Raw genomic sequence first — 26,699 nt, 5'->3', positions numbered from 1 at the left:
CTAGTACGACTGCATCTTAATTTGATTACATCTGCAAAGATCCTGTTTGCAAATAAGGCCACATTCACATGTCCTGTGGGTTAGAACTTCAACATATCTTTTGGAGGGGACACAATTCAACTCAAATATTAGGCAAAAAAAGATTAAGAATATCTTTGAGACTAATATCAATTACCCAATAAAACTGTCTGGTGGGTGGGTACCTTTAATTCTTACACATAACATGTAAAACTAAACCAGTCTCCGAGGTCTCTGTCCATCCAGCTGTCTTATAAAACTTGTGCTAACATCCTCTCAGATGGCATTTTCATTGATGGCATTAGATTTAGATGTTGAAGAAGCTGCACAGTCAATATGTGTGCTCTCTAGATACAAACCAGGCATCCAGAGAACAGCTAATTTGAACTGGGGCAGCCTATACCTTCAGCTATTCCATCACCATTTTATCAGCCTGCATCTTGTGGGGGGCTGGAAAATTCCATTAAGTATCTTGGAAGATACTCTTTGGCCTCTGGAGAAAGAAAAGCATAGCCCTGGAAAATCTGTATCTATGAAGCATGAGAGATGGACTAGCCTCTACTTTTGTAATTGTGTAAATGGAAAATCTTATGATCAAATATATACCAAAAAGTTGACCTGATCTTTGTCATTGTGGCAGGGAATGTCCCAAGAATTAATAGAAGATCACGACTGTCAGTAAGACCCTTTAGGTTCTATGTTATCACACCAAATGCTTACTCTCTTTCATCTTAAGACCTACCACATAGTTTTGGCCTGAATATTCTCTCTGATAACCCTTACTCCATTCACTGCATAAATGAATTCACCTTTTGGCTTAACTCCCATTATTTCTGTGCATAGATCAGTACCTGTCATATAATGAGTACTTAATAATATTTGTAGGATGAATTAAAGAAATATTGGCTATACTTTTTATCTCTTAGATCATCTTCCTCAAAATAACTGTTTTTCTTTTGATTGTACTAATTACGGAGTCCTGGCCCAAAGGGAATGTGAAAATCTTCCTTCTTAAAGTCTGACTATGAGATGTGGACTAGGCCTAGAATATATTCCAAAGCTGCCTTTTTAGCTACATAGCAGAGAGGTCTGGCCATTGCAGCTTCAGAAGAGAGAATATTGTCCTCATCTAAATCAGGACAGGACACCACTGAATTCTACAACTTGAAATGTAAAGGCTATAGGGAGCGTTTATTCTGTTTGTCCTCCACCAGTTTTACAAGTATGGAAATTGAGGTTTAGAGGGAAAGAGCTTGGCCCAGGTCAACCAGACAATCAGTGGAGGAGTTAGGATTAGAACAAGCTCTCAGGATAGTGCTTCTTTCTGCCCCACTCAGCCTCGAGCTCAAACTGAAAAATATCAGGAATACTGAAAGGGAAGGAGAAGTGATTTATGACATGTCAATATCACATAATTTAAAAAAAAATAATGCTTTAAGATATAATATTGGTCTTGACATATCTTTAAAAATATTAATTTTAATAGATATCTGAAAGGACTTTCATGACATAGACCATAGGTGTTACCCTGGGCTGGAGCAGTTGTCTTGCAGCTCTCAACATGCAGTCATGCAAAATCCTAAATAACACTGCCAGTCTCTATGTGGTGGTTCACAGAGGATTGCCTTGGACCTTTGGCAACATCTTTGCCATATATCTTTGGAAGTTCTGGTCCTAAGAAGTTTGTCTTGACAAATGAAAGCTCTGGTCACAGTCAAAATAAAAGGACCAGGGATATTTTTTTTTGGAAAGTAAGGGAAGCCATCATCTGATATTGAAATTGAAAAGGAAAGTCTCAGTGGAGATGCTCTTGGCTCCTGACTTCTGTTAGTGTATGGGGGCTTCTCCAGAGGTGGGTACCAACTGCATTCCCTTACTTAGTTCTGATATTGTGACCAGTGGCATGCATTGGTGAGGTGGTAGCTGGGTGCCACCTGGAGTGGCAAAAAGTTATTACGGAGCAGAAGGACACATCAGAACTGGACATATCCATGCTGGAGTGTCCTCACTGCGGCCCAGGGGCAGTGGCTTCCTTACTGGTAGCTTCACCTACATTTCGTGTTGAGCTAGATGTGCTCATGTTGACTTGATCACTAAGGCCTCTAGTAACACTGTCATAGGATGGCGGGAAAGATGTAGCAGATGCAGTTTCAGATTTGTCTGGGAGCACACAATTTTCATTTCCCATGAATGCAACAAAGCCTTCATCTGGGAGTGACACAGCCTCCTCCTCATCCCTGAGCACACCTGGAGGATTGGAGATTGTCTTAGAGCGGTGTAGCACATAGCTCCGATAGGCCTTTTGAATGATAGTGGCTGAAATGTCTTCTTGCTTCCACCGGAGGGTAGTGGCTATTGGTTCATAGGATGCTTTTGAAAGATTAGTTGCCATAAACTTCTCCTCCATATTTGCCTTCAGAGAATCCAGCTCCCCAGATTCTCCCAGAACATTCTTGGTGAAGGCAAAAAGAATGTCCAAACAATGGATCTTATCGCCAGGGACCAAAGGCAGGTCCATCTGGATTAATATATTCCGATTGGGTTTTGGGATTCGCAGAGGGCCAGAGAGGGTATCTGCAAAGTCTGAGAGGGCGGAAAAGGTAATAAACTGGGTGGCCTCGGGGTCGAACTTCTCCCAAGTCTCATAGAACATGTCAAAGTCATCCTCATTCAGAGGCTCAGTGCTCTCCTCTGTGGCCACATTGAAGTTCTCCAGAATCACTGCGATGTACATGTTGACCACAATGAGGAAGGAGATGATGATGTAGGTGGTGAAGAAGATGATGCCCACAGCGGGGCTCCCGCAGTTCCCTCTGGTGCCATTGTTATTGGGCATATTAGGGTCGCAGTAGGGGGGCCCCGTGTTGAGGATGGGGCTGAGAAGACCATCCCAGCCGGCCGACGTGGTGATCTGGAAGAGGCACAGCATGCTGTTGGCGAAGGTCTGGAAGTTGAACATGTCATCGATGCCAGCTTCCCACTTGACGTGGGGGAAGCTGGCCATGCCGAAGATGGAGTAGATGAACATGACGAGGAAGAGCAGCAGCCCAATGTTGAAGAGGGCGGGCAGGGACATCATAAGGGCAAAGAGCAGCGTGCGGATCCCTTTGGCTGCTCTGATTAGCCTGAGGATGCGGCCAATTCGGGCCAGGCGGATGACTCGGAAGAGCGTTGGGGAGAAGTAATTTTCAAGTGATGTAAGAATTGCAGAAAACACCAGGCCTTTAAAGGAGAGAGGAAATGATCTAATTAGTACTTCCAACCATGAGCCCTGACACAGTTGGCTGTGATCACACCCTTCATCTCTGCTCCATATGGACCTCCACGTGAGCATCTGTATTTAAGAACTCTGGGCCCTCTCAGCCTGACACAGTGGTTGGCATAGAGTAGGGGTTCAGTAAGTGTTCATTACACAAATCCTTTCTTCCTCAAGTAAGTCTCACCCTTCCTACCATGTTCTTGTCTTTCTCTCCATCCAGAATATCGCCATAGTCAATCTCCATGGTCAAAACCTTATCTTCTGAAGCCTAGTTCAGCTGGAAGCGATTGTACCATATTCCATACACACACTGTCCTTTGTCTGTTTCTGTCTATGACACAGACCCTGTTCTTCCCTGAGAATTTAGCCTTTGAGTCATGCCTTTTCCCCCCATCCTGATCCCGTGCTCTGTGAAGGCCAGGACCCCCTATGATTCATCTCCCTATCTCCTACTGTGAAGATTAACTCAGTTCCTGGCACATGGTCCTGGGGATAATTGTACAGAGGCTGGTATTAATTATAAGAGGGCCTGAGGAGTTGGGCAACTTGGTGACAGCTAAAGCAGAGTGGCTTTCAATGGCCAGCTGTCTGTATAATGGTTTTTATTTATTTCTTTCATTTCCAGCTGCGTTCGAACTCTGTCAGGGCCTGGAGATGGGCTTGTTTAAGGTCAGTTACAGCCTCCCACCCCAACCATGAACAATGTTGGAAAGCTGAGGAATGCATACATCTCCCTATCTGGTATCTAACTTGATTTGTGAAACTTCATCTTGGGAACTGCAGAGGCCTGCTGGGACCACCGAAGATTAGGCAAGGCCTTTAGGTAAGACCGAATTCAGAACCTCTGAGGACAGAAGTCGAGGGGTGTGTTAGCAAGCTCTTTCCTTGCCAAGGTTCCCTTGACCCTCTTCTACTTGCCTTTTGCCATAGAAACATGAGTAGTCACAATATTGCGTTGGAAGGAGGAAAGAAATGGGAGGAGACTTGGGATATAATTATAATTTAGATTATAAAAACTTTATGAAAGCCTATCTCCTAAAGTCTACTTTAACTGGGACATTATTCCATAGTGTGGGTTACATTATATGTCTATATAATCTCCTAAAATTCTGCCAGCCAACTGGTCTACATCTACTTTGAGGGAGAATGAATATTTCTACTTGTAACGATTAGATACTCAATACAGGTTTTGCTGGTGGAAAGGAAGAAAGGGAGAGAGGGAAGGAGGGTAGAAGAATGGACAGGTGGAATCTGTCTTTCATTTGCTTTCTAGCTGTCTCTGAGTGATCTCTGCCCAGGGAATGGTGGTGTTGCATAGGTTATAGGAGCTGGTAGCTAAGGTGTCCACATTACAGAACTGAGTTCTTTGAGTATATTTTATTTCTATAATACTAATACGGGAAGTCATATAAGCAAACTCCTTTCTCTAATATAAAATCAAAATGGCCTTTAGAATCTGTCGAGTTGGAAGACAAACACAAAATAAACCTCCAACAAAAAACAGCAGCAACCAGAAAATAAACAAAAACCAGAAATAAATTGACCTCCCCCTGAAACAACCCTAAATAAACCCAACGCTGTTTCAGCACCAGGATAGGGCGATTGATTAAATGCTGCCAAGTTGTATTTAGATACTATTAGCCTTTGATAGTAAATCAATGGAAAATTAAATCTACAGCTATGCCTAGACATGAAAAGTAAGCAGGTCATGATATAATAGGTCAGGATGTATTTATAAAGCAAAATAAAGCTGGTGTGCTGATATCTGGCCTTTACAGGGCCAAACTTTGGCTAAACCACAGAAAGGCCAGGGGCAGTCTTTTAGTTGTTGGTGGGAGGCTGCTTGTACGTTAGAACATTAGCCTGGTTCAAGTTCGGTTCTGCCTTTTACAAACTGTATGACCTTGAATCTCTGAGGTTCAATTTCAAATGTATAAAATGAGGATAATAGCACTTCTTCACAGGGCTGCTATGAAGATTCATGGAGCCCAGCCTAGTGCTCTGAACTCAGCAAGCACTCAATTATGGCTACTCCATTCCCTACTGAATAGAGTTAGCCTCTGACTACTCATTTTCTCTGAACACTTTGGCTCCCAAATATTGGGCTTATCATTCAACAACAACCAGATTAGACCATAATAGCATTGATCTCTTGGCATTGATCCCTTGACTTTTCTATCACTCATATTCCCTAAGTAGATAGTTATATAGAGATTTAATTCCAGGCCCTTGACTACAAACCTCCTTTGAACAATCTCTTCCTAGACTTTCCTCACTCAGCTGGCAACCCACCTCCTTTTCCAAAAAGGATTTTATGACTCACTTCACATCACACCACCCACTCTTTGATTTGAAGATCATAAAAAGAAGGCCCACTGGAGACTCCATCATCTTAGGTGTTTTGGAGGAACTATTGTTCCCTACCAGCCCCCATCTGGTGATGGCTGTGTACACAGTAGGTGCCTGAGGACGCTTCATGACTGCATGGAGAAGGCCAGTGGAAACTCTCCATTTCACTGAGAGGCCCAGGGACATTTAAAATCTGCTGCTTTTGGAAGGCAGCAAATACTGGGCTCCTTTAACATACAGCGTGTTAAAAAAATTTGTCAATCTGGTGACAGCCAGAGTGGAGGGGGATTGGAGGTCTGAAAGAAAGGAGTGAAGGGTAAAAGAAGTACAAATTAGTAGTTCATAGATGGTCACAGGGATGGGGAGCACAGCATAGGGAATGCCGATAGCATTAATGTAATGGCTAGGTGGAGAGCCAAAAGAAAGAAAAGGCAATTAGGGAGATTGTCTTATAAACTATATAAATGTCTAACTGATGTACTGTATACTCGAAACTAAAAAAAACAAACAAACATAAAAACACCGAATATAAAACAAAATAGTTTGTCGATGGTCCCTTTGGTTTTGAAAGAACAGCCAAAACAACCCAAGCAGAGGCTGGGCTTCCCCACCACGTGTGATGCCCACTTACTCCCAATGGAGAGGACCACGACGATGAGGTCAAACACATTCCACCCGTTGGTAAAGAAGTACTGCCTCAAGGCGAACATCTTCATGACACACTCTCCCGTGAAGACGGCCACGAAGAACTGGTTGATTTTGTTAAGGATTTTTGTCTTTTCTTCGCTCTGATCATCAGTCTCTACCATCATGGTGATCATGTTGAGGCAGATGAGGACCATGATAATGATGTCAAAAGTCTGTTTGGTCACAATGTCAAAGACGAAGCCCTGGTACTTGTTCTGTGGAAACAAGAGATAGTACACCAGGGTCTTTAGGCCAACATAAACCAGGCATCTGGAGAGGCTGTGGCTCTCCATAGATGGCTTTTAAAGTCTGTCTCTTTTGTCTCCCTCACACTCCACAACTAAACAGAAACCAACTCCTGTCCAACCTCTCACTCTTAGTTGATTCTACCTCATTGCTTCAATTCAAGTTCTCGTCACCTGTTGGGCCCCACGAAGTCAGCAGGCACTTTGTCCTTGTCCATGCTCTTTTCTCCATTGGCAATGCCCTTCCAGCCCATCTCTTGGCTATCTAAATCCCAATAGTCTCGAGTGATCTATCATTTGTAAGCCCTACTTCCTCCAGGGAGTTCTCCTTAAACATATCACACTACATTACTCCATCTCTTCCTCGGATTCCCATGCTCCTTACAGTCAGTCTTGAGTTCTAGCATTCCATGTATGCTTCTCTTTTTTTCTACTAGACAGTGAGCTCTTTGAGGATAAGGACCAGGTCTTATTTAACTTTGTGTTCCTGTAGTGCCTTGCATATAGCAAGAGTTCAAGAACTGCTTGAAAAATTATTGATTCAAGGGTATAGTTAAGTATGAAGGTGCAACTGATTTCTGCAAATGTTCTCTTTATTCCTGGGGCTATGAAGATGCCTAAGCAAATGCAGGTACAGGGCATGGGGTCAGATTTTGGTCATTTGCATTCTCAGAGAGAGGCAGAGTGGCCTGGGTGACCAACAGATCATTTCCATGTGGCTATATTTATGGTGTTTTTAAAAAGTTCCTAGTATGGCCCTCTAGTCTTTTTCATGGTCTTAACATCATACTGTTCTGTGACTCCTTGATCTGAACTCCATCCTTTAACCCCTCACCTTCTCCCGAGCTCTGAGGAGCTTTGGTCGACAAACATCTCCTGTTACTCAGTGGCTGCTTATTCTCTCTCCCTCTATGTACTCCTGGGCTAGGAGGTAGGCTTAAGATCCTTCTTGTTCCCCACTGTCACTTCTAGACCTTTGCTCTTCTTGTGTCTTGTAAAACTCTTCTTCTTTGAAGCCTGTGTCATCTAGCTTGTCCACCTCCACCTCCCCTTCATTGCTGCCACTTACAACCTCTTGGTCCCTCTGCTTCATTACTGATGAGTGAGGCTCTTGACCACACTTGGACACTCTTGGCTATTATATCTGGATTTTTTAGCTAAATCTCTAATGACCTAGTTTTTCTAACTTAAAGAAAAATCTTCTTGAAACTTACGTCTTCCTCCAGTTACCAGCCTACTTCTCTCCCCACTTGCACAGCAAAATTTCTTGAAAGAATTGTATGTAATCATTCTTTCCCATTTACTCCTCAATCCACTCTAGCATAGCTTTTGTCCCCATCCTACCAATAAAATTGTTCTTGCTAAGATCACCAATGACCTCCATAATGCTAACACCAAGGACACTTGTTTGGCATTGCTTACCAACTCCTCCACCTTGAAACTCTCCCTTCTTGATTTTCATCATGTCTTATTTTCCTGGTTCTTTTTTTTTTTTTATGGATTTTTTTTTTTTTTTTTTTTTTTAGTATTCTTTACCTAACCTTTAGGTGTTAGAGTTCCTTAAGGTTTAGTCCTAGGTACCCTTTGCTTTTTAATCTCATTCTTTCTCCCTTGGCAATTTCTCAAGCCTGTGAATTAATATATGTGTGATTTTTGCTGATTATTTCCCAGAGCCACTAAACTATAATCTCTGTGAGGGCAGGACGTCGTCTGTCTTGCTCACTGCTCTATCCCCAGTATCTGCATAGTACCTGGCACTTGATAGATGCTCAATAAATAGATGAATGAATGGGTGACAGCTCTGTTACCTACACTTCAAATAAAATTATAAAACTACTCCACTAGAGTTGGATTACATTTAATTCTGTACAATAGGCACTTACTGAATGTGTACTATGTGCAGGGCTCTACAGGTGTGGCTGTGAGGGAAGAAGAGAAGAAGTTATTAGGAATTTCCACCAGGGAGCTCCTCGGAGCTGCAAAGCAGGCCGAGGGGGTGAAGGGCTGTGATAGAGGCTGGTTTCTACTTTCTGCTTCATGATGGAGATGAGTTGCTACTCTATGGGTCAGAGCAGAGAATCAGACCCAAGTGGGCCTGGCTCAGTGTGTAACTACTGGCTTACATCATTCCTGGAGTGGGGAGGGGTATTACTGGGCCACTAATACCTTTCATTTCATCACTAAAAATAGTGAAAAAAAAAGACCCATTCATGGCCACATGACTTCTAATTAAAATGGGCAACAACATTGCTAAGTTACAGGCATCAAATTTGTCCTGGATATTCAGATGCTGGGGAATGGAGCAGCTTGCTGGCTGTCTTGGCTTCGCCTATTGGAAGGGATCACACCTTTGCAACCCACAGCACTCTAAGAGATGATGAAGTGGATTACTGATAATGTGATATTATAGAGCCTATTATTTTTCTATAAAGTGGAGTATGTGAAACCTGCTTTTAGTGATTTCTACTGTAGGGAATGCTACAGAATAAAATTTTTCATTCTTGTGGAGGTCTTAGTCTTTGCTATGGATGAGGCATAAGATTTAAAACCTGGGCTTCACCAGAGGTGAGGAGCAGTATGTCTGCGCATGCGTTGGAGGTCCCTATGTCGTCCACGTGGGCTGTGCCATGACATGGCACCCATGCAACTGTGGGGCAGAACTGTGCCCATGCTGTGCTTATCTAATCAGCCTGTCCTGTTGGGACCCTTAAGAGAAGAAAGTGAGCATTTTAGTGCCAATAACCTGGCAAAAAGGAAGCTGGACTTAGGAAGGTGAGTTTTAGGTGGCAGAGGAAATTTCTCTTTTTCTTTGGGTTTCTTTCTTGGCTCTGGACTTTGAAAAAGACAGGTGATCAGGCTTGTGCCACTGGGTGGTAGGATGCCAAGATGTTGCCTGCCTTATGGATGCCAGCCAGGAGCTGGGATGGGCTAAGGCCTGAGGGCCCTGGAGGTCAGCCACATGCAGTTTCTGCTTGAGCCCTACTCTGCTAGTTTTCCTTTGACATCCCTACGACTTCAAAGTCTTGCTTGAATGTTTTGGCCTTGCCGAACTACGCTAAGGGGATCAAAGGAAAGAGTGTTTGCTATGCTTGGACCAGAATTTCGAGGAGAGAGCCTTGCTCTTCCACTAAAGCTAGTAAAGTATTGATAATTATCAATACCTTCCCCTCCCCACCCCTCCCACACACACATCTCCCATCATAAATGATGATAAATATCAGGAACACAGTTGGGCTATTTTCCTTATTCATATGAAGGATGTCCCCCAGTGCCAACCTTGGAGGTTCTTGGTTGTGGCTTAATTAGAATTTTGTTGCAGGTTTTCCAGCCCAACCATCAACCTATTGTAGTGCCTGAAATTCTAGCATCAGGTTCCTACCTTTGTATTAAGACAGTGTCCTCTCTAGGGCCCCCTTTTGAAATGCAGCCCACCCTGTTCCAGGGAAACTTTCCTCTTTTAGAGGAGGAAGCTCTGGTGGCCTGTGGAATTGGTTGGTGACAGTGAAGAAGCTGAGATGTTACGGAGAGATTGAGTAGAATGTAGGGGAAGGTTTCAAAAACCATCACGATTTTGCCAAGAGTCGTCCCTAGCATAGAGCTCCTTAGTGTCTGGTTCGAATGTGGATTCGACATTAGTCTAGTCACCAGTGAAGGCCAGCATGGACTCAGCTGTTTGTTTCTCAGTAAATCCGAGGATCCTCCTCCTATAGCTTTCAATTTGACTAATTGGCTGGGCTCAGCCTTTTATCTACATATTTTAATTTTGAGTCCATTCCTGCCCATTGGACTGGTTGACAGAAGGATACTCAATAAAACTTAAGGACTTTCCCGCAGGCTCACCTAACCCCAGTTATCTTGATCTCATGTGGGATTTGGGAGGAAACTTCTGCCCCTACAGAGGTCTGAACATCCTAACACTTCCCATTATAACATTTCTTTTCAGAATTGATAATAGTAAATAATATATGACCTCTGTTTCTAAGTCAAGTGTGTCAAAAGTCATAACATTTTCCTCCTCCTATAAATGTTTTCAAGATTCTCTGTTCATGAAGTTTTCAGTAACTTATGCAAATCCCATGCGTTGGTTTAGAAATTCTAGTGCCTAGGCCAACAGGATGTATGTCTCTCTAAGTCACTTAGGAAAAGGCCTGTTTCTTTGTTGAAGGTCCTTAGTCTCTGCTCTTTCGTGGGGAAGGGCTAATGGGATTGTACCATGGGCAGTGTCTGTAGTTTTCTTCATAAATGTTGCATCTTAACCACAGAAAAGTTGTGTAAAGGGACAAGATACCCATTCCATTCACTAGAGTGGATGGCTCAGAAATTCTTTGAAGAGGTTCAGCTGCACATTTTCAACATAGCAACATCCCCCCGCCCAAACCTGTTCATCCACTTCCATCAGGGGCCAGTCAGGGGTCTGATTTTTCCACCTTCTGACAGAGACCTGAGAAGAATTTAGATGATAGATCTCATGTATGGTTTGGGTGCTGCATTTAATAGGAGAATAAAGGGGCATGTCTCTTAGGATCTTTGTAAATAAAGAAATGAAAGTGGAGCATGACCCTAAGTTTCAGTCGATCTTTAAGCATTAGAGTGGGATAATTTTTGGTTGCTGTCGTGCCACCTGACCATGACCTTGACCAGCCCAGGATCCCAGGGGTTTGGGTTTCGGCCCTTTCCCCTCTGTCTACAAGAAGGCCTGGGTGGAATGTAGGGTAGGCTGGAAATACATTGCGATCTACATTATGTTGCATAATCATACAAATGTTTTATCTCAGGGCTCTAACCACTCTACTGTCACTTAGCCTAATCTGCTCTCAATCCTGTGCTTGAATCCTAAAACTGTTGGAGAACTCAGTACTTCCCTAGATGGTTCTATCTGGAGTAATTGTAGAAGATATGTTCACTCCAGAAGATCAGAGTTGCTTCTTGTAGACTTCTCGATCCTCATTACCCTCATCTTTAAACTCCACTCAGACCTATGCCTATGCTGGGCAGAGGTCACTGTCCAGCACAGGCATAGGCTGTCAGGTTGGATTCCCAGACATCTTCTTTTGCAGGGAAGCTCTGGGGGCTCACCAGGGGCCGGGGAATGGGCTTCTGGGGCTTCTTGGAGCCCAGTTTCTTCATGGCATTGTAGTACTTCTTCTGCTCCTCTGTCATGAAGATGTCCTGGCCCCCTAAGTATAGGAGAGGATAACATACATCACTGTTATTAAAGCAACAGGAACCCCCAGGGATACCCAAATCATAGCATGCTGGAGGGGAAAGACATTCAACTTTATTCCCACTCTGCAGAAAGACAGGCCAAAGCCAGGATCAAGCAGTGTCTGGCCCAGATGCCATAGCTAGTGACAGAGCAGATGAGACTGAACCCCAGCTCTGACTCACTGCCTGAGTCTCTGGAGCAAAGCCTGTTCCTTGTCTCTAGGAACCCAGAAATGCTGCATGGACGGATGTGGAGAGGGTTTGGAAACAGGACCCAAGGAGAAGGTCTGTATCAGTTCAAATCTGAACCTTGAATCCAACCTGCTCATTCCAGTCAAATCCACTGGGCTTCTAGAACCACACTTCCAGGAGCAAGAGCTTCCCTCAGGGATTGCTGGCATAAAGACCCTGGGACCCAGCCCCTTGACTCCTTCCTGGAGAGGAGGAGCTGAGGACAGGTGTTGCCTTATCCAAGGGTCCTTGGAGAATGCTTGATTGGTTCTCTTAAGGCCCTGTCAGTTGCACTGCCCTCTGTGGTTATAGAGTTCACTGAAGATGCTTTCCTCCCTTAGCACTGGATGTTAGTTTTCTTTAGGGATGCTTTAAATCTCCTTTATTCAGTCTCTCACCTTTTAATTCCTGATATAATTTGAAAGCCTCCGATTTCAATAGCATGTTTGTATAAATTAGTCACTGCAAATGCTGGGGAAATGGGTTGAGATCTGTAGGGTTTGAGGGGAGATTTCAGAAAATTTGTGGACACAGAGGACTTCTTGAGAGAAATATCTCTGTGGGGGCAGGGGCAGAGGGTTAGCGAGTACTGAGTGGAGCCACACTGAGAATTCTGGGCCAGAAGCAAACAGTTTGTTGCCCCAGCTTGATCACAGGGAAATCTCACTCTATTCCCTAACATGGCCAGCTCCATGCCTGGACCTAGGTTTCCTCAGCTGTAAAATGGAGAAAGTATTGAGTGGATGATCACAAAGGCCCCAGGGTACCAATGACACTGGTCAGTGTTTCAGCTGTCTTGCTGAACCCCTCTTGGGCTCCTGAAGACCTGTCCTGCCTCTTCTCATCTTCGGAATCCTGGCTGAGGACTTCCTACAGGTGGGATGCCAACCCCACTAAATATGTAATCTAAACTATAACAGTGACACTTTTTCTCTAGTGACGATTGAGTGCTCAGCTCTAAATGAGGTGCTTTTAATACAGGATTGTATTTACCTCTCACCAAAATTGTGTGAGTAGGTATTAATAATCCCATGGAAGGCATGAAAAAACTGAGACTCAAAGATGTTTTAAAAACTGCCAGGAAGTGGCTGAGTTGGGAATGCAAACCCAGGCTTGCATGATGCCAGAACCAATGCCGTGCTCTCAGTGCTGTGCTGTGATTTCTCCATGTGATCCTTTCCCGGATCTCAGTGTATACAAATCCGGAATGGTGCCCTATCTGCCTCATGGAGGGCATTAAATGAAAGGATAGCATGAAAGCATTTTATACCTTTAATAAAAATATGAGAGGTTATCTGGGATTGGGCTCCTGTTCATCAGAGTCAGCACCCATGGAAGCAAGGGTCATCTTCCCCATCCCGAAGAATGTTGAGATTCTGTCTACACTGGGGCTCTGGCCATTCCTGCAGTGTCCTGACTCAGTGCTCTGGATGTCAGGGCTCCATACAGAGGCAGCAAGTGCTGGAGCCCTTTCTTTCCTTGTTGATACTTCTCAAGGGGTCACTTGGGACACGACCAACACACCTGGTTCCAGCTAGGAGGACCACAGCACTCCAGGAGAGAGGATGGGGGCCCATGGGCGGGGGCAATGCTAATACAGAGAAGTACTACTCTTCCAGCAGCTGCCCCAGACATGAAACAGAAGTGAGGATCACAATCAGGGGGCAGAGGTCAGTGTTGGTGTCAAAGGTCAAAACTGGGCTCCCAGTCAGGCACAAAAGGCTGTGAATAGCGTTGGCTTTAGTCTTTAGGGACAGGAAATATAGAATTGGCCACTACTGCAGAAACAAAAACCCGAGCCCCACTTATCTTTTTTTTCTGTTGATTAAAGTTGTCAATTATGACCCCAACAAAGAGATTGAGGGTGAAGAAGCCTCCGAAAATGATGAAGATGACGAAGTACAAGTACATGTACACGTTGTTCTCCCACTTGGGCTGCAAGTTCACCTGTGAGCAGACAAGAGGGGAGGAGGGTGCTGTTTTAGTTTGTGTTCACCCCAAAAGCCAACCCCAAGATGAGGACCTGGGTGCAGATGCTTTATTTGGGAGATGATCCCAGGAAGCAGGAGTGAGGGAGGAGAAGGGTAAGCAGGAATAGGAGAAAAGCAAGCAAAAGGGGGTGCTGTGAAGCAGCCTTCACTGTGGGCAATTGGCATGCCATCCTGTTGGGCCCTTCTAGGGAACTTTACCTCCAAGGGACAGGGAAGCAGGAGCATTTATCTACAGACTCCCAAAACTTGTCCGTGAGGGTTGCCCTTGGGGACCTTACACCCCTCACCCTTGGGGGAGGAGCTGCTGAACAAGCTCGGAGGCACTGAAAAAAGTCACGTCTCGGACAGAGAATCAGAAACACAGCACGTGAGTGAACTCAGAGGTGGCCTGAGGGGATACGGAGCAGGGCAACAACAGTGTCCACCACAGTGCGAATGGGTCCCTAATCTTTTTGGCACCAGGGACCCCTGCTCCTATGAGAATCTAATGCTTGATGATCTGAGGCGGTGATGCTAGCGCTGGGGAGCAGCTGCAGATACAGATGAAGCTTTACTTTCTTGCCCGCCACTCACTCCTGCTGTGTGGCCCAGTTCCTAACAGGCCTCCGACAAGTATTGGTCCATGGCCTGGGAGTTAGAGACCCCTGTTCAACACTATCTATCTCCTCCACTTGGCTGCCACGATAGGACCTGAAATTCTATCTCATTGCTTCAGTTGTTCTTGCCATCGCCCCAGCTCCCACCTCTGCCCAGGGAGTGCCCTTACACACAGTTCTTTATCTGATACTTTCCTCAGTGGTGAGCAGAGGAAGAGCTTGAGAAGCCTGAGGAGTGTGTATAGAAAGGAAACAGGCTTGGTTAGCTTTAAATATCCAACAGAGGGACAGCTGGACACTGCTCCTGAGAGGGATAGTGCCAGGCTGCTGGGTGGTCTCCTCTTCTGGTACTAAGGTCTCCTCTTCTGGTACTACCAGTTCGGATACACTGATGAGGGCAGGACACACGGAGGGGAAGACAGGAGCCTGAGACTCACCCCTCGGGAATCGACAGCCGCATACATGATGTCCATCCAGCCTTTAAATGTTGCCTAGAAACAAGGAGCAGAGGCTGCTGAGTATCTGCCCATCTGTCTATATTGGCCTCTGTTTCGATTAACTTATTTGTCTGTTTTTCTCATAGAACACAGGCCCCTGTGGAGCCAGTTCTGACTTGTCTCTGTATCTCCCAAGGCTGAGCTCAACGCCTGACATACCACAGGTACTTAGGGATTGTTTGTCAAGTGAATGCATGAACAAATGGTGGAATGCAGGAACTGGTGGGGAACTGCATGACTAATGTGTAAGCAATTGTATCAGCACTGAATGAACAAGTGGGTGAAGGCAAGGGATGAATGAATGAATTAATGAAGTACAAATGTGTTTGACTGTCACAATCACTAGAATTATCTATCATTATAATAGGCCTGGAACATAATCTTTTACCCTCTAGGAGATAATTTGCAGTATAAAACAGAACACGTGGCTATATCATGTCTATTTTGTATAAGCAGCGAATTCTAAGTTATCACCTGATATAATCCCATGGCAGGTCCACCCCTTTATTCTATTCTATTAGCCCGCATTGGTCTAACTGCGCTGTGGGGAGATTGCACTCATTGGTAAGGCTCTCTAGCTTCATGGTGTAGTGTGCAGGAATAGGGAATGACATCAGGTGGCACTGAGTGCTGCTCCTTGCAAAGTCTCTACATAGCATCTTCTGGAAGACCCCAGACCCTCCATGTTATTGAGCAGCCAAAGGAAGAGGCGTGGTTGATCTCAGGACTCACCACCTGCAGAAGTGCGAGGTAGCCCATTGCGACGTTATCAAAGTTGACCTTCATGTTGACCCAGAAGAGGTTGCCAGTGTTGTTTTGAAGTCTACAGTCAGACTCATTATTCACAATAGCCAAAGGCACAAGAGAAAAGTCTCTATTGGTGGTGTTGATGCACTTCCCAAACTTCCCTGAAAAGAAGTTCATGCCCATGATGCTGAAGATGAGCCAGAAGATGAGGCAGACGAGGAGGACGTTCATGATGGACGGGATGGCACCCACTAGGGCATCCACCACCACCTGGGAGAAAATGCAAAAGGACCTGGAACCTCACAAATGCCCACCCCCTCTTTTCTGAATCCAGCTCCTTTCTACAGCCACTCAGGCTGCTTCATGAGCCGGTGGCCTTTGGAAGCTAGAGCAGTGGCTTAATCGGTGCAACAATTCAGACTCAGAAGACTGAGAGACTCTGGGCAGCTGAAGATGGGCTCATACCTTCTCTCTAAACTTCTTTCAGGGCAGGGTTCACTGTCTTTCCTCAGGATTGAGGGAATAGACAAGTTTACAATGGCTCACATGCTCATTTAGGGGTGTGATTGGCACATATAGATTTCTAGAAATTTGCTTTATTTTCCTTAAATACAACACACAAAATATAGTTTAGTATGCATTGCTCAAGAATCAGTGACAACCTAAAACTATATTCACAAACTTGCTTATTTGTAAATCAGCAACCCGGAGATAAAAATCAAATAAAAATCAAATTATTTCAGTCATAAACTCCTAGCGTTTGTAAAGGTACAAGTTAATTTTGAAAATTCACTTTTGTTTTTGAAGATCTGATGTCTTCTTTAAGTCAATGGTGGAGGAGGAAAGCAAAAACCTCACTTTCTCTACCAAGAGACTTTTGTAGTTATGAGGAAGGGGAGGGGGAAAAATTAGCAGCCCCTCATCTCCCCATGAGGCAAGGGCCAGCTTTGTGAGCATTCCATCTTGAGGAAGACAGTGAGAGCAAGGTGGAGGCCGATAGAGATGTATAAGAGAAGGGATGGATGAAAGGGAAAAACCCATAGGACCCATGACTGTGTTAGGTTAGAGAGAAGATACATTCTACTAGGTGGTGGCCGAGGTGCTGAGCTGACGATGTCACTACATTTAAATAGAAGTATCAGAGGAAAGTCTCGTTTGTCAGAGAAAGGTCAAGAGCTTGGGCTACTTTGAAGATTTTGACAATGAGGACACCTTGGCAGGGGGAGGAGACTGAGGTAAGGGATGCTTGTGGAGCCGTGAAGCAGGATCACTAAGATCGGGAGAAGTGAGGTCTGAGGTGAGAAGGGGAGAGAAACTCACCAAGGGACTGAAGGGGAGCTAGGAAAATTAGGGCACTATAGCATCACCAGTGTCCAAACAGGAAGCGAAGACACAGAGCTGACCTGTGGGGGTGGGGCCCAGAGCTCAGAGTCAGTGGTATGGAGGGTATAAAGGGGGGAAGATAGATCCTACCCGCATGCCTTCAAATCGAGATAGAGCCCGCAGTGGCCGCAGGGCGCGAAGGGTCCGAAGGGCTTTGATGGATGACATATCAGAGTACTGCAGGATCTTCGCTACGAGGCTCGTCAGTGAGATCTGAGTGCAGGCAGAGAGCAGAAGCATCGCGTTAGGGTTCCAGAGAGGCCGTCCTGGTGGAAGGAGATGGGAAGTCCCTCCCACTCCCTTCTTTAAGTCTTCGTCCTGGCTCCCCAAGGACAAAAAATGATGTGGAAAAATGATCACACATTCCAGGAACTCTGAAGGTGCATAGGCTTGAGTTTGCTAGAAACTGTGACCCAGTCCTGGGAGACCTCAACTGCACCATGACTGGTGGGCTGAATTAAGGCTTAGCTTATCCTGGCAGCTAGGTGAGATGTACACCAGAACTTTAGAAGGGCAGTGGTTTATACTTGAGTGCTAGAGCCTCAAACGTTGCCTGTTCTCTGAATGGATGGCATATTCCACCAAGACAAAGAACTAGAATGGCAAGGACCCCCTTCCTTTATCCATGTGAGGCTCCAGACACCAGCAGGTGGCACCCAACTGCTTGGCTGACAGAGGGCAGGGAGGTTTAGGGCCAGTTCCATGCTGGACCCTATTTAGTCTTTTGCAGCCCCCAGGGAAGGCTGCCTCATGTGCAAGATCCGAAGCTGGGGCAATCAGTGGCTGGGGCCTCTCTATCCAAGCCCTGCCACCCAAGCCCAGCTCCACACCCACTGCTCAGGCCACTAGCTTCCCAACTGCTTATCTAGGCTTCTGTATTGCATCCATCTCATCTCTTCTCCACTGAAAATCTGATTATTGTCATGCCTCTCTCTTACTCCCAATCTTCACTGATGCTTTATCACCCTTAGGATGAGATCCATACTCCTTAGCCTATCTGACAGCCACAGTCTACTTTCCCAGTCATATTTTACCCATATATTCTATCCAAATCAAATTGTTCCTTAAATGTACCTGCGTCTGTGCCTTTGCTCAGGGTCACTCTTTAACTAAGATTAGCCTCCCCCAGTCCTCTTTGTACCTCAGTGCTCCTGCTCATTTTAAGCCCTATCTCTATGGCTGCCTCCTATATGAAGCCCTCCCAACACCCATTCCCTGCATGGTAGCAGGCTCATGTCTCTGTGTCCCTAAGATACTAATTATTTCCAGGAATGCTCACCACATCCCCTCTTATAATATGTTTATTTCTCTCTATGTCTCTTATCTGCTGGAATATTGAAGTGTAAACTCCTGGAGATAAGTTTTTATTTATTGGCTTTTATCTCTCCCAGAGCACTTCACGAGATAATCCTATATTTAGTAGTTCTAAACACACATCTGATAAATTGAAGAAAAGATAGAAGCATGTTGGGATGGATGGAAGGAAGGAAAAAAAAAAGGAAGAACAGCTGGATCAAAAGTTGAAGGACAGTTATATAGAAGTATGGATTAAAGGATATAAAAATGGATAGGATAGATAGTTGAAAGGAAAGAGGGAAGAAAGAAGAAAAAAATGTGGAATAGTAGATGGGTGGGATGAATAGATGGTGGAAGGGTGGCTGGCTGGGTAAAATGATTGATGGATGAATGGAAAGATGGGGATTTGGATGGAGTAGATGAATAGGAGAGATTAGAGAATGGATAGAAGGTTGAGTGGATGGATAAATGGATGGATGGGTGGATGAATGGATGGATGGATGGGGAAAGGGAGAGAAAAGGAATAAATGGCAGATGGGTGGAAAAAAGGAAGGATAGATGGATTGATTAAAGAAAGAATAGAAAGATAGAAGAATAGATGAATAGGAGGATACTTAGATGGAAGGTACATAAATGAGTAAAAAGAAGGTTAGATGATTGGATAATTAGAAGTATGAATCAAAAGATAAGAAGGTAGAAGGACTAAAGATGAGATGGATGGAAAGAAGGTTAGGATGAATGGATAGACAGAGGGAAGAAAAAAAGAATTTTTAGAATGAATAGATGGAAGGAGAGGTCTGATAGGGAGGATAAATGGAAGAAGTTAAGATGAATGGATGTTTGGAAGGAGGGAAAAGGGAAGGGCGAATGGTTGGATTTATGGAAGGATATATGGAAGAAAGGATGGAGGCTCAGAAGGAAGAATTAGTAGGAGGATGGATGAAATGAGTAGCTGACCATTTAAAGTGATTAAGACTGAAGCTAGTGAGACATGTATAGGTAGGAGTAACTATTCTCCTAATAAGGGCAGGTAGCCAGAATACAAGACTTTCCATTCATTTATGAATGATTATTTTACATGCACAAAATTATCACCTGTGACTCAGATTTCAGAGCTCACAGTTAATCCCCATGGTACAGTGGCCTGATGCTGCTTGCTATCAAAAAGAAGAGAAGTGAGTGCACGACCTGCTGTGGAAGACCTGACAACATAGGAGCCTGGACAGAATGTTTTGTACTGGATGGACTCCATCCAGGTTCAGGAGGCAGGTACCAAATACAGACACATTTCCTGACACCTCTGATGTGCAGACCTTGGTGCTGGTGGCTGTTGAAGTGGGAGAGGCAGAGACAAGCACAGCATGTGCCTCACCCTGCCTGCAGGGACCTTCAGCTGTGCAGAAGTGAATAACTCAGCCAGCCATCTTGCAAAGCCAAGAGGACTGCAGTGTTTAAGATTAAGGAGAGATCACTCCACCTTTTGGGGGGTAGGAAGTCTCTTAGGAGACTTTATGGAGGATGGTTTTCTCACAGCATTGAGGAATCACAAGTCTAATGTGTGGGAGGCACTTGGTAAATCCCCTGATTGAAGTAGGGACTCTTTGGGGATGGGGGGATAAGTGTGAGTTTGACATATGAGCTCCAGCTCATCACCTCTCCAAAGGAACTCTCTGCCCCTTTTAGTGCCACTGGGAAGAAGCCAGTGGTATAGGCTCAGTGGTTCTCCATCCTGGCTGCACACTGGGCGTATCCAGGAGCTTTTACAAAATACTGATGCCTGCCTCCACCCTAGTTCTCCCTGCATCCTGCCCCGAACCAGAAAGATCCCAGTCTCTAGGAATAGCAGTGTTTCTTTATTGTATTTTTAAGAGCTGCCCTGATGATTCCAGAATGCAGCCAGGGCTGAAGACCACTGAGTCAGCAGGTGGGCCAATACTCTGTGCTGTGCAGCTCTCAGCTCCCTAAGTCCAGAAGCCCTGTCAATGGATTCAAGGTCATAAAACCTTTGGAAGCCTCACGTGCCATCTTCGGATGTAAAATACGGAGAGACAATAAGTGTTCCTCCTGGATGGAAGTCTAGGAACTGAGGACTCACGCGAGGGTCACGGTTGTGCCAGAATCACGTACTGCCTGGATCTGACCATTCACAGGTGTGCAGGGCCATTCTCAGACCCCTCGCTAAGTGCTCGAGTCTTTTCTTTGGAGTAGCCCTTGAGAACCAGACCTCTGAGCTTCCTTGTGCAGCAGCAGCCATTAGTCAGAGGTGAGGCCCCCAAACCCCACGTGCCCACTGAGCCACTCACATTCACAATGAGGAAGTCCAGCCAGCACCAGGCATTGGTGAAGTAATTTTTGAAGCCATAGGCCACCCACTTGAGTAGCATCTCAAAAACAAAGATAAATGTGAACACCCTGTCAGTGTAGTCCAGCAAGGCCTTCACCGTGGGCTTCTGGTCAAGGTAATAGTCTTCGAAGGCCTGGAAAAAAGGGAGCAGAATGGCAGAGTGCCTGGACTCGCGTTAGCGGGGCCCCATGATGAGAAAGGAAACCCCCAGCCCTTCCTCAGAAGAGCTCGGGTAACCAGCTTGCCTGTATCATTTTGTTTTCTCTGTCCTGGGGCGGGAAGGTGGGATAGTGGAGGAGACACAGTGAGATACACACCAGGCCTTCCTCAAGCCAACGGGATGTGCAACCCTGCTCACACTCTGCAGGGGAGCTGAGTGCAAGTGAGAAAGGAAACCTTCTTGAATTGGATTTTGGAAGGGAACCAAAGGGATGCTTACTGTGACTTGGTTTAAAAATAAAAGCATGAAAGGATGTTCACAGGCAGTTCACAAAGATGAAAGTAAGAATCGCCAGTGGATCTCTGAAAAAGAATGTTCTACCTCACTGGTAATTAAGGGAGTTTAAATGAAAAGAAGATGCCGTGTTTCTTTTATCAGCTTGGTAAAGATGGAAGAGAACAGGGAACACCTGTATTGGTGTGGCTGTGGGGAGGGGGCTTCTCTCCCACGTGGCCGGGGGCAGTGAAAACCAGTTCAGTCTTTTGGAAAGTCAATTTGGTAACATGACTCAAAGGTTTTAGAAACCAAGCAATTCTGCCTTCAAGAACTTATCTTAAGGACACTAGATGTTGTGGGTGCCCTACCCAGATCCTGTTTAAGGGGCCACAGCACCCACCCCCCAGTTTTGTGACTCTCGGCTGCTAACAGCTCCTGAATGCCCCCTGGGAAGTTCTTGGGCTGAAGGGACTGCCTTGACTTTAGGAGGTTTTCTGCCCGCTCTGGGGACTGTGGGATTAAAAGACCTCAAGGTGGGACAGCTCTGTGGTGCCTTTGACACTTCTGAGCTCCGTGGGATCTCTGTCGCTTCCCTCACAGGGTGCCATCCCCCATCCCCGGAGAGTCCCCACTTCAGGTTCTGCTTCTGACCAGACCTAAGACAGGAAATGAGCCAATGTCCCCAAAGGCATATACCATACAGACTCTTCGAAGCTTCTTAGAAGTAAACACAGGGATAACTTCAATCATATATGGCACACTCCTGGTACGGAACCCATGCCTGCCATTAAATGAGATAGGAAGAGCCTATTTACTGAGAACTTACAGAAAGCATAATATGGCTTTGGCTTTGTAATATTTATGTATCACATGCATGAGAAAGATGAGACGGAAGTACACCAAATGTTTTCAAAGTGAGATTCTCTCTGAGTGATAGAAAAACGGGTGATATTTTTTCTTTGCATTTTCCCATAATTTCCAAGGTTTTTTTTTTTTCTACTTTACTTTGTCAGATGAAAATTCATGTTTTTTTTTTTTTATAAAGTACTCAAAGTAAAAGCATAAGGAAGACTAAATTTGGTGCCAGCCTGTTCCGTCACTTGGGGAAAGAGCCATGGAGGTGAGGGGAGAGCTGCCGGGGCAGGACCCGAGCTCCCTGCAGAGGGGGCAGCAGCTGGGGTGTGTGGGGAAGGGGAGCAGAGAGTGAGGGAAGGAGCAAGGGCGCGTGAAATGGGGCGAGAAGGCCCATGGGGGAAAGACGTGAGCTAAGGAGGTAATGATGAAAACATCTAGTCAACAGCAAATGCGGTTATTATTTTTCAAGGAGGACAGGATGGAGGGAAAGGTGGGTGTGGAGAAAGCACTGCCCAGCCTCCACCTGCCTGGCACTGTGGCCTCTGCACCCAGCACTGTACTGAGATCGCTTTTCCAGGTGGACAGTCGCTGCCCTGTGCCGGACGCTGCCACCCCCTCTGCACTCGCTCCAGGTGGCAGACCAGCCCTGGTCCGTGAAGCTCTCTGCTCCCTTGGCTGTGTGCCCTTGCTGGCCTAATCTGCCTGCCCCCTCTCAGATCATGACTTCTCAGCTGCCTTTGCTCCTCCCTCAGGCTGCAGCGACACACTGAGCGGTTCCAGCACCCTTCCTGGGAAATCTGGCACTGAAGCGAGGACCCAGACATTCAGTAGATTGTTTTCCAGAATAAATGACACACGAGGAGCACGACAAGCGAAAGCACCTGGAGCCACGGGCCAGGTGACTGGGGCTGCAGTCCTCCCTTAAGCTAACCAGCTGGGACCCCAGGCAGGTCCCTTCATGTCTTTGGCCTATGGTTGCCTCATCCATAAAATGGGGACAACTGGGCATGAGGAGTCCCCTCCCGTGTGGACGTCCACCTTGGTGCATTGGGAATATTAATCGAGACTGTGTGTGAGCTTAAATCACAGGACACAGAGAAGCATTATGCCTTGTCCTATAAAGGCAGGGGTTCAGCAAGGGACTCAGGAAGTGTCTCTTAACTCAGAATCTCTTTTCCCCGCGAGGCCTTGTTATTCAAAGTGTGGACCTGCAGCTTCAGCATCACCTAGGAGCTTGTTGGAAACACAGATTCTCAGGCCCCACTCCATATCTACCGAATCAGAAACTGCATTTTAACAGGCTCCACAGGCGATTACATTTTGATAAGTGCTATGTAATGATTTGTGGTGAGCCATGAATGAGCAGTAGTAGTATCTGTTAAGTGGCTTGATAAGGAAGAACGGACAGTCTTCTCTGAATCGGGCCTTTGGAGAAGACCAGCGTGGGAGGTCAGAGGGTGGAAAGTCAGGGGCTTTGGGATCTCATGAGGGCAATGTTAGGTTTTGCTACCGACAAGCTGGGTAACTTTGGATAAGTCCCTTAAGCCCTTTGAGTGTCCCCATCTTCCCCATCTAGAAAATGTGATGCACACGCAGCTTGAAATACTTGCAGCCAGGTTTAGCAGGCCACGGCATGGGCTCCTCAAGCACCTGCCGAGCCCCGCTGCTAACAGGAGCCCATGTGCCCATGTGCAGCTCTCTTTTCAGGCATAGGTTGGGGACATTCATCCCAGGGGTCAAGGGAACCCACTGATGCAGCTCCAGGGCCTTTGGATTGTGGGGGACCCCATCTGGAGGGCCCTGGGGCAGGGACCCACTTACCAGAGACCCGCTGCTGAGCAGGATCATGAAGATGATGAAGCTCTCGAACCAGCTGTGCTCCACGATGCGGTAGCAGGTCTTGCGCACCTGCCAGCCCACGGCCCACGGAAACTTGGTGGTATTCACTTTGCAAAAGGGACAGCGGCTCATGCAGCCTGTGGGGAGAGGTGACTGAGGGTGAGTGATGTCCCACTGGGAAAAGAGGAGCATTTCTACTCCAGCCCTGCAAAGAGGCTGCTCTGCTGGGAAATCCACTTGCCACCAGAATTCTTTCCTGGGACATGAGAGGAGCAGGGTTTGGGGCAGTCTTTCAATCCCGCCCCCAGGCGGTGCCTTCCACCACTGGCCACACCCACTCCCTTCTCCCTCCAAACATCTTCCTTCTTACAGATGGTACCAGTGGTCCTAGTTCTTTTGTCCACCCACCTCTGGAAGCCTGACAGGCTGTGCTGCCGGTGCCCTGAGCCCATGCTGAACCGAGGGGCTACCACATGGCTGGTTTGGGGCATGGGTCCAGCCCAGCCCAGGGTCACGTGGTACTGGAAACAGGAAGTGTTTGGTTTTTTAAAAAAGTGTAATCTTTTTGTTATTGAGGCCATGGTTTTATAGTATGAACTATGTATTTCTTCATTTATTGCACAAATATCTATTGAGAGCATAACTTGCCTCATTGTTCTAAACATTGAGGAAAAAGAAGGGTAAGATACAGTTTCTGCCTTCCAGAGTTACACGAAGATCGAAGGACACAGACTCACCATGGCCCTCGCCTGGGTCATTTCTGTCCCGAATAAAGAGCGTTTATGGTAGTGACTCCTTTCCCCTCTTCAACCTCAAGAACTTGGTTTATACCGAGTGACATGTTTTCAAAAGCGATGAAGAGGGCACGACATCTGTCTGCCATGTCTGCTGTGGCATGAGATGCAGATCCCATCCCAAGGCTGCTGTGAGTTGTGGCATTTGTGTTTGATGCTGGCCCCTCAAGCCTGGGAATGAGGCAGCAAGGGGTCCTGTCTCCTGTGGACCCCAGACTGGGGCCCTGGACACAAAGGTGCCCAGACGAGTGTTTGCTGAACTGGATTCTGGTGCTAATTAATATTAATGTGAGGAGGCCTGTGGCCGTCACTTTACCTTCTGTGAAGCAGTCATCTGGTTCTTCGAGGTCATCTGCCAGCTCAGGGATCTTCTTCAGGATCTCCTCAGGATCCAGGAAGTCCACTGTGCTGCCTTCTGAGGAGCTCGTGTCACGCACTGCCTGCAGGGCAGAAGCCCGGGGCAGTCAACTCAGCTCTCTGAGCGGCCTAGTGAGTCTGTACGTGGTCACTGCACATCTGACTGGCCAAGAGTTCTGAGATGCTGGGAGAGCCCCTCAGGGCTGGACCCACCATGGTGTCCCTTGTGTCTTTGGTGCCTTGCCAGCTGAGGCCCAGAACAGTGATGCTCTCTATGGAACCCTAGAGCTTTAGCTATGCAAGGCTTTAAACCTCCAGGCCCCTGATGGAGAGCTGGCGATGGCCCGAGACACCGTAATTATACCCATAAAGACTCTGAGCATTCACTGAGCTTGAATATTTAATCACGGAGCAATGCTGCAGGGGCTCTGCTGCCCTCCTGGCAGCTCCAGCCCTGTAATGTCTCCAGATGAATTCAATTAGGAGCTGAAGCTGCTCTCATATTAGTAAACCTGATAGCTTGGCTAATGGACCCAAATGGTGGGGTGCGTCCCCATCTGTCACTGTCAGACCCCTCTCTGCCTGGTCAGGGTCACAGGCGGAAAAAAAAAACAACAAAAAACAAAACCAAAACCAAACCAATACCCAGCAGCTGTGTACTGAAAACATCGAGTAGAAAAAACTAGCCCGGGGAGTCCTTAGAAAGCTCAGCAGGAAATGTGATGTCCATATGTGGAAGGTGGCAACCCTCACCTAGCTGGATCCAAGTGGCTTGTGTTTACCCAGGGCCCCCAGATCCCATCTCAGCCCACCTCTTATCTTACCCTGTTGTGGTCAGCCTTGCCCAGGGGCACACAGCCAGTAGCTGGCATTCCTCAAGCTGAAGGGCTTGATAACTTTGGGGATGAATGATGTCCTCCTTATCTTTGCCCAGCCCAGTGCCTGCCACAGCGTCAGCACTCAGGGGCTAGGTGTCAAGTCGAATTCCTGATTTTAATACCACGGTATTAAAGATGCTAAATCTTTATAGACACTTCTTTCTCTATAGCCTGTTTTCTTCAAAGATTTGTAATGAAACCGCCAAGTTTATTTTTACCTCTTATAAGACATTTCTAAACACCAGTTCGTTTTCCTGTTCAGTCTGCGTTAAGGCTGTCAGTAGACTACTCGGCACTGATGGCCTCTCCAGAGCACCAGAATGTTTTTGGCTGGAGAAAATGGCATGGACAAAAGAAAGCAGGGGTGGGGAGTCACAGGGAAGACTGTTTCACCCACGAGCAACTCTGACTTTTATCTGCTGGCTCGGGAAGATACTCAACTTTTTCTGTGCGTTGTCTTTTGTTTCCTTTTTTCTCAGCTGTCATTTTCTGGGCACTTATTCCATTTCAGACAAGAGCTAAACACTTGACAAGCAGCATCTCATTTAAGCCTCAAAATAAGCCTACCAAGTAGGCATTACCATTCAGTTTTATGGAGGAAGTCAGAGAGGGCTCAGAGAAGGTGAGGAAATGGTCCTTCCCCCCACCCTCTGCCTCAGCTTGTGGAGCCTCACTCTTGCCTCTGAAATCAT

At 46.2% G+C, this 26,699-nt stretch overlaps 1 protein-coding gene across 1 annotated transcript in view; it reads right to left on the bottom strand.

The window, feature by feature from the left end:
* Positions 1-1,818: 1,818 nt before the first annotated feature.
* Positions 1,819-26,699, bottom strand: part of SCN10A (sodium voltage-gated channel alpha subunit 10) — a 78,466-nt gene continuing 53,585 nt past the window's right edge. Inside the window, exons 18-27 of the mRNA XM_039843272.1 lie at positions 25,089-25,212; positions 23,961-24,115; positions 20,808-20,981; positions 17,299-17,421; positions 15,811-16,095; positions 15,019-15,072; positions 13,804-13,941; positions 11,635-11,739; positions 6,258-6,528; positions 1,819-3,240 (exon numbers count right to left, since the gene is read on the bottom strand). Of these exons, the coding sequence (XP_039699206.1) occupies positions 2,024-3,240; positions 6,258-6,528; positions 11,635-11,739; positions 13,804-13,941; positions 15,019-15,072; positions 15,811-16,095; positions 17,299-17,421; positions 20,808-20,981; positions 23,961-24,115; positions 25,089-25,212 (2,646 nt within the window). The 3' untranslated portion in view covers positions 1,819-2,023. The remainder of the gene's footprint in view (positions 3,241-6,257; positions 6,529-11,634; positions 11,740-13,803; positions 13,942-15,018; positions 15,073-15,810; positions 16,096-17,298; positions 17,422-20,807; positions 20,982-23,960; positions 24,116-25,088; positions 25,213-26,699) is intronic.

This window comes from Pteropus medius, unplaced genomic scaffold (assembly GCF_902729225.1).
Source record: "Pteropus medius unplaced genomic scaffold, Ma_sr-lr_union100, whole genome shotgun sequence".
Lineage (NCBI taxonomy): Eukaryota > Metazoa > Chordata > Mammalia > Chiroptera > Pteropodidae > Pteropus > Pteropus medius.
This window is presented reverse-complemented; position numbering and strand designations above follow the sequence as displayed.